Here is a 12,742-nt window from a genome sequence, read left to right on the forward strand (position 1 = left end):
GCAAACACACTGACTCACACCACATGCATGGCCTGGATTAGCTGCAGACTGACTCATGAGCCCGGTCTGGCTAGCTCTATCCTCTCCCCTAAGCCCCAACTGGAACTAGAGCCCCCTTCCACCCCCAGGCAGCTGTATTTAGAAGAGTACCCACAAAACGACACCAAGGAAGATGGCAACTACCAGTTTCTAAGACGCACTATGTGCCAGGCCTGTCCGACCAGCTCAGATTGAACACAGTAACTACAGTACCTCGGCTTTATAGTACCCTGGGCTTGTTCCCCGGGCCACTCTACGGTTTGTAAAAGAAAGGGAGCTGGGAGGCGTGCCAGGCTCAGGCCACTGCGTCCCTTTCCCGAATGCTTGAATAGAAAACACCTTCACACTCTAATCACACTCTAATCTAAAAGTGCGTGAGTGTGTGCTAAGTCGCTTCAGTCGTGTCTGACTCTCTGGGACTCCATGCGCTGTAGCCTGCCAGGCTCCCCTGTTGATGGGATTCTCCAGGCAAGAATCCTGGAATAGGTCACCACGCCCTCCTCCAAGGAATCTTTCTGACCCAGAAATCGAATCCGCATCTCTTGGGTCTCCAGCATTGGCAGACAGGTTCTTTACCACTAGTGCCACCTGGAAAGTCCACTCTAAAAGTGTGAACTTGCAAATCATCTAAAGTGATGCCAGTGTGGATGCCAGAGTGCATTCACTCCTTTGGAGAGCTGGGGCAATTAAGTCAATAAAAAGCAAAAATTCTACTTAAATCTAAGCTTCAATTCTATGACTTTATCAGATTATAGTGTTTCACTTTTACCTTCTTTTGAATTTTATAAACTGATTTACCCAAGTGTCCATTAATGGATGAATGGATAAGCAATGTGGTACATACATACAATGGAATACTACTCATTCTTGAAAAAGGGAAAGGTTATGGACTTAATGTGCCCCTCACCCACCCGTGTGCATGTGTGCTCAGTTGTGTCTGACTCTTTGCCAGCCAGGCTCCTCTGTCCATGGGATTATCCAGGCAAGAACACTGGAGTGGGTTGCCATGCCCTCCTCCAGGGGATCTTCTTGACCCAGGAATCAAACCTCTGTCTTCTGCGGCTTCTGCACTGGCAGGTGGATTCTTTACCACTGTGCCACCTGGGGATCCCCCCGCCCTCACTCCTCACCGAATTCCTGTGTTGAAATCCTAACCCCAGTGTAATGACATTAGGAGGTGGGGCCTTTGGGAGGTAATTAGGTTAAGATGAGGTCATAAGGGTGGAGCCCCCATGATGCAATGAGTGCCCTTATAAGAGGGGCAAGAAACCAGAGCTTCCTCTCTTTGCCATGTGAGGACACAGCAAGAAGGTGCTTTTTACAAGCCAAGAAGAGGGTCCTCACCAAGAATCACACCTTTTGGAACCTTGATTTTGGAATTTCCAGACTCCACAAGTAAATGTCTGTTGTATAAGCCACTGAATCTATGGTATTTTGTTACAGTAGCCTGAGCTAATAAGCAAGAAGGAAAACTCAACATATGCTGCAACATGAATGAAGCCTGAATACATTATGCTAAAGTGAAATAAACCAGTCCCCAAAGGACAAACAGTGGATGATTCCACTAAGGTAAATTTTCTATTTATGTGAGGTACCAAGATAGTCAAAATCACAGAAAGTAGAATGGTAAGGGCCTAGGGGTGGGGGAAGGGGAATTTTTGTTAATGGATACTGAAACAGAAATAGAAGAACTATTTGCGTTTGTTTCAACAATATCCTCTAGGCACGATCTTCATGCCCTGCATGGTGCAGACATCTGCAGAGGAGGGCATTAGGGAGGCTGCAAGTGTAGTCAGCTGTAACTGTTTAGGAAGCAACATTCCATCCAGCTGCTGAAAGCTAAATGCAGTGGAGAAAGGGGGAGAGGATGGCATCCAGGTAAAATGCAAAAGCAGCATTGGTTCAGTATGATCTGACTCTAAATATTTATAGAAAGCTTGGCAATACTTCATCTACAAAAAGGAGAAAGGAAAATTCTTTTATATGCCAACATGCCTGTTGTTTATGCAAAACCCCCAAAATACTTAAGCTTTTCTGAGCATATTAACACCGATCAGGGTTGTATTACTAATCCCATATTATGTTTAAACAGAGTAATGTGTTAAGTTCAGTGTACCACAGCCAGCTAACTTAAATTCAGTACTATCCTTACACTCAAGATATATTTGAGGCCAAAATAGAGATTGCACCATATCAACTGTTTTTGTTAAATATTAATTTTGTCAATTCTTGATGCTTTTGAATTGTGGTGCTGGGACTCTTGAAAGTCCCTTGGACAGCAAGGAAATCAAAACAGCCAATTCTAAAGGAGATCAACCCTGAATATTCATTGGAAGGACTGATGCTGAAGTTCCAATACTTTGGCCACCTGATGCAGACAGTAAGCCTGGCATGCTGCAGTCCATGGGGTCAAAAAGAATCAGACACAATTTAGCTACTGAACAAAAATAATAATTCTGTCAATAAGAACTTCTCCCACAAATACCATAAAATTATACACTTGAAAGGCCACCTAGATAGCATAAAGCTCTTATATTTAAACCAAATCTAATCAGACTTTATTCTATTTAGATGGCAAATGGGTCATCTACTCCTACTGTATCAGTTTCTCTAATCAATGTATAGAGAGCAAAATTCAGTTAAATAATTCTTGTTAGAAACTCCAAATAGGAACAACACCTTTTAGTTTGTCATAAAAATTGTGAAAAAGGATAATCTGTTCCACAAGTATTTTTTTCTTTGTTTCTAATGACCGTTAAGTCTGGGAACTTGCATACAATTCAAGAAAACTATGCTTCTACAAGCAGTAAATTAAGTTTCTACAAGCAGTATATTCAGTTTTCATTTAAAATGAATTGTGCTGTGTCCAGTCGTGGTGAATGAAGTAGGCAGATTTGTGTAGCATGTGCAGAGTAGGCTTGAGGTGGCTGCACACTTCATCCTAAATAAGCTGGTTCTCTACAGTTTAATACAACTTGCCTGACCTGGGGGAGAAAAATAAATGAAACAAACCAACCACGTAAAGGCAATATAGCTGACCCTTGAACAATATGGGTTTGAACTGCATAGGCTCACTTCTACAGGAAATTTTTTTCAATGCATATACTACTATGTTCATGATCTGCAGACCTGCTGAGGATGTGAGGGTTAATTACAGGACTTGAGCAGCTGCAGGTTTTGGTATCCAGGGAGGTTCTGAACCAATCCTATACTGATACCAAGGGACCATCCTTTAGTCTCAGTATCAGGCATATACTACTACTGGTAAGGTAAGGTTCAGGGAACGGCAGACCTTGGCATCTGTTTTGACCACTTATGATTCATCTGAAAGGTCCGTATCACTCTACAGACGGCCCAGGTACAAAGGCAAATGGTATCTAGGGGCAGGGCTGGGATGAAGGGGGAGAGTCAGATGGGGAGGTATGGATAGCCAGGAGCATCACATCCATGTTGCAGTAAGGTAATTTGTTCTCAGTAGAACTAGGAAGGGAATGCTTAAAATTTTTAGTTTTATTTTACTATGTTTCATGGAGGAAATGATATTCTCAGGTCTATTTTATGACTCTAGGTCTTAATGGAGGACTCGGGAAGTATTCCTGGTGAATGTCAGGAGTCTACTGAATACTCACTCGGTACTATTTCTCAAACAGTACCTTCTATGTATGCCTCAAAGTTAAAACTTAAATAAGAAATAATGCTTTACTGAAAGTTAGGAATGATGGGATAGGACATTAAACTCTTAAATTTTTGCGAGAGAACAGCCATCTAATTCCATACCCTTCAAAATGAAGAGGAGACAAATAATCTGAAAATTTAGAGCTTAGCGTTACAAGCCCTCCATCGTTAGATCTGAAATCCTAGTCCAGTGTCTTAAAGGATATCTGAAACTAAGAAGACTTGGTAGGGGTCAAATTTTCCAAAAACCATTGGTAGCCTCACTTCTGCCAGTTTCATCTTATGCCTTGGAGAGCCACAGGGCTATTACAGTCTTACAGGGAGAGCATGAGAATTCCCTATCCTTTGGATAGAGTTATGGGAAAGGTACACACAAACATCCACAGAAAGAAAAAACATCCACAGAAAGAACTTCTACAAATGGAGTGATGCATTCTATAGCACTTGCCTGCATCCTGAGAGGATAAGAAGCTACAAAAAATATTTTCACTTTCGCAGGTCAGTACATTCAGCCATAAGCTTTAGTTTCTGTTGCAGAAATTAAATTCAACATGGGATCAAAATACATTCTGCTATTTTATTATATGGAATATCATATAAAATAACGTGAAACTGATTTCACTCGTAAATTCCTGATGACTGTCTTGGAAAGAAAGAAAATAGCATTGAGAGGAACAAAAGGTCCTTCTCTAAACAACGGTTTCCTAGGTTCATCTTTCAAAATGTGGGCCAAATCATGAATTCCAGTTAACACACACCTCAGAGGGAGCCAAGTTTGGGATGTGCAGAACAAAGAATTTATTCAGCAATCACTTGGATGCTATTCCTTCCTGAAAATAATGAAAGCAAGAGGAGTCCAGATGGGAATGTAGCCACTTTGGGAGACGAATCTTTTATTGAGATAAATAGCAAGGCTCTGTAAATAAATCCCCAGGATTATATGAGGAATTTTAGAAAGACAACTAGGGTTTTTTTTTTTTGCTTGTCTGTTTTTGTTTTGATCAGATTATTTCTACATGGTATTCTAGTGTTTCTGAAATAGTTAAGTGTCAATGTTTTATGTCTTTTAAGATAAAAGACATCATAGTGTGGTTTTGAAAACCTCCAACTTTCTGCTCTCAGTCTGAACCAATGACTTCTGAAGCATCGCTGGGACGTTTTCCTTGGCGCCCTGTTCTGGCTGGAGTCAGGCTCACATTTTGGCTCCATAGGGAGCTTTCTTCATTCCACAGCAGCTTCTGGAACAGAGACTTCTCCCTGCCAGCTCTGAGGGTTCCTGATCCCCTCTGCAGAGTGGGTACCACAAAAACACACAGAGGTGTGATCAAGACAAGCACAATGATGGGGAAAGGGCAGTACATGTACAGAAAGAAGTCAGCTTCTTCTAGCAGAGGACTAGCAGATTACTGTGTTAAACTGTAGTCGAGGTAATTTGGAGTGTCTGAATTTACAGTACAATGACTTAAAATTATACAGTCCATATGTATTCACATTTTAAGAGCACTTATAATTTTTGCCCTAGGTTCTTAGTTCATGGTGCTGCATTTTGTAGTGAATTTGAGACAAAATGCTAGGGCATCCTGGTTAAGAAAGAATTAACCAGATATGATCTGTGAGGATTAACGACCAACCTTGGTCTGTTACTTTCTGGGATCCCTCAATCCCTACCTGCTCTTTTTAATTACTTTACTCAGGACTGAGTGTTCTAACATCCACTATTTTCTTCTGCATTCAGAGCAGTGGAAAGTATGTTTGTACTACACTAGCGGCTTTCCCGTCTCACAATTCTTTATAACAAAGTAACACAAACACAAACATAGACACTCAACCAAAAACCTTCTGTTGCTGCAATCATATCACTAATCCTCTACAGGTCAAAGATGATGATGTGGTCAATGTCACCTCAAAGTGACTGACAAGTTCTAGTTCATACGGCTCCTAAGTATGCAATGATGATTTCTGTTGGTATCACAGCAAAATGAAAGAGCAAAGCCCAGATGCCATTACACAAGGCCAAATGCTTTGCTGGAACACATCTTCATTTACCCTGCTGGCTTCAGAATGCTACCATGGTTTGAAGACCACTAGTGCATGCATCTCAGTTTTAATTTTTGATTTCTAGTAAAATATGGGCAGCTCAAACACTGGTACTTCTGGGCCTGGAGATATTTAAATCTGGGGCAGAGATTCAGGGCAAACCTTGAAAGACACACTCACCGCCTCTCCAGCGGGCGCCCATCGCTAGAGATGCTGCGGGGGATGTTGGCGGCTCTTTCCGGAGGAGGCATCTTCCCGTCCGCCTTCCCGGTGTTCAGCCTCGAGGTCATGGGACTCTGCACCTGGGACGGGACTTGAGGTGAATGCGGCCCCTTGTTGGCATTCCTCTGCCACTTGTTGTTATTTCGAAAGGGAAACTTGAATTCGTAGGACACCCCTTCGTTCATTTTGTACTCCATCACTGGCATGCGGTAGGTCTCAGAGCAACTCCTAGGGGGAGGGTATAGAGAGAAGAAACGTCAATATTGCTTCTGCTTGTTGGAAGAACCACACGGATTCTCATGAACAGTTAAAACGCATCAAACACTTCATTTCTGGTTTCAAACCATCTTTCAATCATGAAGCCCTACAATCATTTTCCTTTCAAAAACCAGAATCCGCAGAAGCATTATACCCATATTTTCCTTTGCTCAGTTCCAAATACTGGACTTGAGATATGGAATCCTGGACAGACAGTGAGACCTGTGGTCGCCCTGGTGGGGGTGGGGGGGTGCGGGTGGAGCAGGGGTAGAGTTGGCATTGTGACCTGGGGACGGAAGGTGCCAGGACAGTATATGGGGGGGAGCAGACCTCTAAGACGGGGCCTCGGAGGAAACAGGCGGCTTTACATCCTTAATCACAAGGAAGCTTTAGATCCTTCCCTTATGATTAAGGATCGAAAAGGGTATATAGTTTTGAATTTCTTGGGATCCCAACAGTCAAAAATAAGTAGGGAGAAATCTTGAAATCCAAACCGAGAGCCAAATTTAGCTCAGGAGGAGAAAAAAAAAGTGCCAGTTATTGAAATTAGCAATTATCAAATAAAAAATTATCAAATTGCTGGGGAACAAAGCATAATCTAAAATCAGGCCTCCCCCCAGCTCCCTGAAAGCCAGAAATCTCTCATAGCAGGGCCGGCCCCAGGCAGCAGCCTGAGTGAAATGAATGGCGGGCACACAACTGTCTCCCATCATTTTACCCTTTTTTTGTGCCATCGCCCCAATCCCCAAACCTTAAGAAAGGAGGAACCCACTTTCTAGTCCCTTTCCCCAAACAACCAAGGAAGGTTCAATCCATTACTGACTTGACTGATAGGCAAATTACTGGGAGGGGAAAAAAAAAAAATCTATTCTCACCAAAGCATTAACTCAAAGTGTGCATTTGAATTTAATCACTAAGTGGGAGAAAAAAAGACATTTTTTCTTAAAGACATTTCGAAGATTGAGAAGCATGTGGAAAAATCTCGAAAGGAAAGGTTAAGAGTAATAGCAAAACAGTCCTTTAAGAGGATATTTAGAGGCAGCATAAGGAAAGTCCAGACCAGCGCCGTCCAACAGAAATACAGTAGGAGCCACCGACAGAAGCCATGTACATAATCTTCAAACGTCCAGCAGACACATCACAAAAGCAAAATGAAGCAGGTGAATTCAGTTCAAGAATACATTTTACTTAACACAATATATCCAAAATGCTATCATTTCAACAAGCGATCAATAAATCAGTATTTAAAAAATTAACGAGAGATTTTACATCCTTGTAAACTTGGAGTGCATTTTACACTTGGGGCACAGCTCCTTTGGGACCAGCCACGTTACAATGGCTCTGTAGCCACAGATGGCTCAAGGCTCTTGTACTGGACAGGCACGTCCATAGAGCCTCCAGCTGGAGGCCTGGTTTTCATCTGGGGAAGGGGCTCTTGTTGGTGGGAAAATGAGCACGATGGAATGGTCCCCCCTGCTCATGACCTTGCCCGTGTATTTCAGGGTAAGACTCCCAACAATCACAAAGGTTCTTTCCCTCACCCTCATGACAGCCACAGGTTTTGAAAAGCGCCGCTTCTGGACACGTGGGTTTGCTGGGGTCCTTGCCCTCCTCAGTCTCAGCCCAAGTCTCTAACGGGCACCTCTGCTTGGAGCTTCTTTGCCACTCCCTCCAACCCCCGCCAAAGCCTAGGTCACCCCTAATCTGACCCTATGCCCAAGACTCTGCTGTGCCTCTTTTATGCTTGGATGACAATGGCTTTTGAACTTTTTGGACCACAATCTGAATGACAAATACATTTTATACTGTGATACAGCACAACCATAAATACACACAACCCTCCTCTGATAGCTTCCATTCTGCTATATTCCGTGTTAATCCGTTTCATTAAAGAAAAAAATACACTGGATACAACCTCTTAAACATGGTCTTTTTAAGAGTTACACCCTGCAGTTTGCAGAACACTGTATGGCCCACTTGACATTACTTTCAGAAGTTACTGACTTCTTACATAATCCTTTTCTCTGAAATGACGGATTTTCACCTTAGGCTCTGATATAGTATCCAGCTTTGATTCAATATTTCTGACAAAAATATGCATCGCCACATGGTTGGCTGTTAACACAGGTGCTACCATAGTATATATGAACCTTTCATTTCTGATCATACATTATCTAGGGTTCTGGATCAGGAAATACAATGCAAGAATGTTGTAGCTTGCCAAAAGAATCTTAACACAAATTTATGATAATGCATGGAAAAATTTCTCTCCACCTCAAAATTATGGTGAGCTTTGCTTTTCCTCTGCGATGGTCTATTTAACTTATAAACTCAATGGACCATACCATCTACACCCCTTTCTGTCGGCTGCAAGGAACCAACACAAATACAGAATATGTACCAAACTTTATTTTTTTTTCATTTATTTTTATTAGTTGGAGGCTAATTACTTTACAATATTGTAGTGGTTTTTGCCATACATTTACATGAATCAGCCATGGATTTACATGTGTATGTACCGAACTTTACTACATATCCTTTATTAACTTTTCAAAAATTTCCCCCAGGCCAGTTTTCAATTTACCTTCTCCCTTTCCCCACCCCCCTTCCACACATCCACAGAGATCCCCTCAATGAATTTTAATTCTATACCTTCATAGGCTGATTGCAGCCCATAATGCATCAGGATAGAAAAGTAAGTAAATAAATAAAATAGAAACAATAATAACATAATACCAAATAGACAATATCTGCTTTGGGGCCTTAGTTTCTTTGTAAAATGGAAGACTTGCAATTGGTAATTACTCTATTTTCTTCTAGTTCAAGTACTCTTTAAGCTGCATCACATTTAAAACTAAAACTGGTCAAAAGATCTCATTAAGCCAGAGATTTTGTCTTCTCTGTAGTCTATATTTCATCCCCACTGCTCTTAGCATATTACTAGAAACCTTCTGCATATTCCATAATTATAGAATCAAGCATGATAAGGCCAAAGCAGGGGGGGAAGATGCATTTACAGAGACAGAAAAGCAAAGATTTCACAGGGCTAAGCCCTTGCCATCCTGCCACTTCTGACTGCCCTCCATGGCGGCAGGCCACCACTAGCTTCTGCTCCCTTACTCATCTCTGTAAAATATAAGAATGATATATGGAATCCAGAAGCGGGCAGTACACTGAAGGACAAAGATAAAAGCTGGCTTTTCATGACACACGTGAAAATTCACAGAGGGATTTGTATCGTGTTACTCCAAGTAAACTCTGGCATTGAACAGCAAAAACTCATGATGCTTACAGCTCATGACTGGCTAGCACTAATCTGGCTCTGCTGTAACAACTCTCAGGTCTGAGTATCACTATCCCTGTGGATCAGATGAGGAAATGGAGGCCTGCAGAGATTAATTTGCAAAGACTACACAGCCAAGAAGAAGTGGCAGAGCCAGGATTTGAATCCACAGAATAAGTCTACTTGTAGGTTAGTCTTATTTCAGTCACTAACTAAAGAATATCTCTATTCCAGATCCCCAAACTTCATCTTACATTTGACTATTGCATTTCATTTGGGGCATAGCCCATGACAAAATACCAACAGTTCTCAAAGAGCTACAATCAACAGGAATTAAACTTTAAGTACTAAAAGTGACACAAAGTGACAAGCTGAAACCCTAACTTCATTGAAGTCACCCCATCTTCTTTCTTTTTTTAGCTTTTTTATTCTAACTTTTTCCTTTAATTTCTTACTACCCATTGCTCTCTCCTTCATCCTTAAGACCTTAAGAAATACAGATAGAAAATCAGCTGAGTGGTATACTGAACAGACCATCACAATACTGGACTCTTGAATCAGAAAAGTTGGGTGCTTGGGGACAGCTATATCTCTAATAAAACATGTGATTTTGGCTTGGGAATAAAAAAAAAAAAACCAACTTAATTTCTTTGAACCAAAGTTCCTCATCTAAAAAAATCAGAGACTTGAACCAGATGGTTTCTAACAGCCCTTCTCACTCTAAAGCAGGATGCTGCTGCACGTTGCAATACTTGTTTTTTAAAATGAGGAAAAAACCTTTGCAATCAATTCTTACTTAAAAAGTAATTTGGTCCTTTCAGGTAATTTGTTTTTAGCTTTTCCACTTGAATGGCCCTTGATTGCTTTCCTCAGGGAACTGTATACTCAATTATTTTGTAGTAACCTATAAGGGAAAAGAATCTGAAAAAGAATATATATATATATGTATAAATTAACTGAATCATGGCTGTACATCTGAAACTAACACTCAACGTAAACCAACTATATTTCAATTAAAAAAATAATCCAAAGGCTGGTGACCCTCAGCAGAATGAAGGGCCACCACTCCCACGCAATACCATTCAGAGCATCCCAACCGAATCTGCTATCTAGGTGTTTCTCATCTTGCCACAAGAATGTCTGCTCGAGTCGGTGGTCACAGACACCAAGACATAGAGCTGGTCATACACTCCCACTGGCGATGGACGGGGTGGGGGCTCCCCCAAGCAGTGCGACATCTCACTCCCTGGGGGGAGCCTTCTGGGGAAGTCCACAGATAAATCCCAAACCTGTTTCTGCAGGACTGCTTCCATCATGCCATCACCCTAGTTGCCCATGCTCACTCTCTGCACAGTTACTAAACCTCTGCAACCCTCATTCTGCTCACTGTTTCAATGGAAATGAGGCTGCCATGAAGACTTTTTAAAAAACCCAGTACATAGTAGGGCCTCAGGAATTTTGCTTTACTTCCCCTGTCCCATCTTCTCTTTAATACACTTTCCTGTGGGAGCAATCATGGAGGGTCTGCCTGTTTCCTGAGGACAAGGAGAAGAGTTGGACTTTACAGGTGTTGCTGAAGCCCCACTTTATTGTTGTTTAACTGGCCTTTTCATTAAAAACAAACAAACAAAAAAAAACTTTGCCTTTCCAAAACTAGTTATGCCTCCGTGTGAGCATACATGGATGTTGGTGATTACATACAATCCCCATGCTAGAGCCTGGGCCCTCTGACCCCAGGGTCCCAGGGACCCTGAGAAACACGCAGCGGGGGAGGGAGGGCAGCGTGTTTCCAGGAGGCCTGCTCTTCCTGGCCCTGGAGCGGCAGCACCAGCTGACAGAGGGGAGAGTGACTAGTCAAAGAGCAGAGAAATTAGCTGCGAGCAAAACAGTCGTGGGAGTGTGAAGTGCGGAGGAGAGGAAAAAAAAGTGACAGAAGAGCATTATCTTATTTTGCTGAAAATTGTAGCAAGGTGTTAATGCTTCAGCTGTTCCTTTGAAGTTGTCTCTAAGGGAGGGAAGGGGAGAGCGGGCTTCTGGTCCTCCAGAGGCATGCAGGGCATCATTATAGACCCACCTAGAAGGTCGGTCATGGTGTCTCAGGTGGAAACTCTAGTGAAAGGGCCACAGTGCATCTCCGAGGCCCGCGGGGCTGTGCAGTGCGCTCATCAGCCCCCCATCCCACACCTTCATGGGGGCAGGTTCCTAACACTCTTCTGTCCCCAGCACTGCTGGCTCTGTGGCTACTAGAGGATGACAATGATGCCCCAGAAGCCATAAGGGGCGATGAAGGAAAATACAGCTTATCCACAAAGGCTGTGCTGGAGCCAGCCAGCCCTGGTTTGTAGGATCAGACTCTGAGCATCCATCCCAAGTGTGCATTCAGGGGTGGCATGTTGGTAGCTTGAAATCGGCCACAGCGGGAGTATCTGCACCGTGGGAATCAGCAAATACTACAAACCAAGGTTCTTTCCCCCAGAAAGCCAGTTTACCAGCATATCCTGCTTCCACTGGTACATAGGGAAAGGATTTCTGTCCCAAGCATACAAAGCTAAGAGTTTGGATTCTCAAGTTAGACCTGGATTTGCCAGATGAGGCTGGGGAGTTACTAACCTTTCTGGCTGTGGGTTTCCTTTAACTAGGAGTAATATTAATACTATTACTTCACAGGGATGTTACATGGATTAAATTTGCTAATCCATATAAAAGTGCTTTTTTCTAGGGCCTGGAATATTAAAGTAATAACTCAGCAAATATTACTTGTTTTTATCAATACACACAGCAAATATATCTAGTCTAGTATTCTGTGGTAGACAAACCACCTCCTGCCATGGACCCATCTTTCTAGTAACTACTATTCACAGTTCAGTGTCAGTAATGTTGCCCATTCCATCCCATTTCCTCTCACATACACATCTATTTGTCTCTCCCCATGAACTGAAGAGCCAAGAAACAAGGGAAGGACCCCTGAGCAGACAGATGGCATCTGACGACCAACAGGCTTCCTTTTGAGTAGATTAGTCCTTAGACCAGCAGCCTCTGTACCTAAGGCTGTCAGTTTATATGAAAAGTGAAAGTGAAAGTCACTCAGTCGTGTCTGACTCTCTGCGACCCCATGGACTATATAGTCCTTGGAATTCTCCAGGCCAGAATACTGGAGTGGGTAGCTGTTCCTTTCTCCAGGGGATTTTCCCAACCCAGGTCTCCCGCATTGCAGATGGATTCTTTACC

The 12,742-nt window shown here is 42.5% G+C and overlaps 1 protein-coding gene across 8 annotated transcripts in view; it reads right to left on the bottom strand.

The window, feature by feature from the left end:
- Nucleotides 1–12,742, bottom strand: part of SIPA1L1 (signal induced proliferation associated 1 like 1) — a 366,852-nt gene that overhangs the window by 54,403 nt on the left and 299,707 nt on the right. For all 8 annotated transcript variants that reach the window (XM_043920090.1, XM_043920096.1, XM_043920094.1 and 5 more), the window contains one exon: nucleotides 5,932–6,201. In XM_043920090.1, coding sequence (XP_043776025.1) covers nucleotides 5,932–6,201 — 270 coding nt within the window. The remainder of the gene's footprint in view (nucleotides 1–5,931; nucleotides 6,202–12,742) is intronic.

This window comes from Cervus elaphus, chromosome 12 (assembly GCF_910594005.1).
Source record: "Cervus elaphus chromosome 12, mCerEla1.1, whole genome shotgun sequence".
Lineage (NCBI taxonomy): Eukaryota > Metazoa > Chordata > Mammalia > Artiodactyla > Cervidae > Cervus > Cervus elaphus.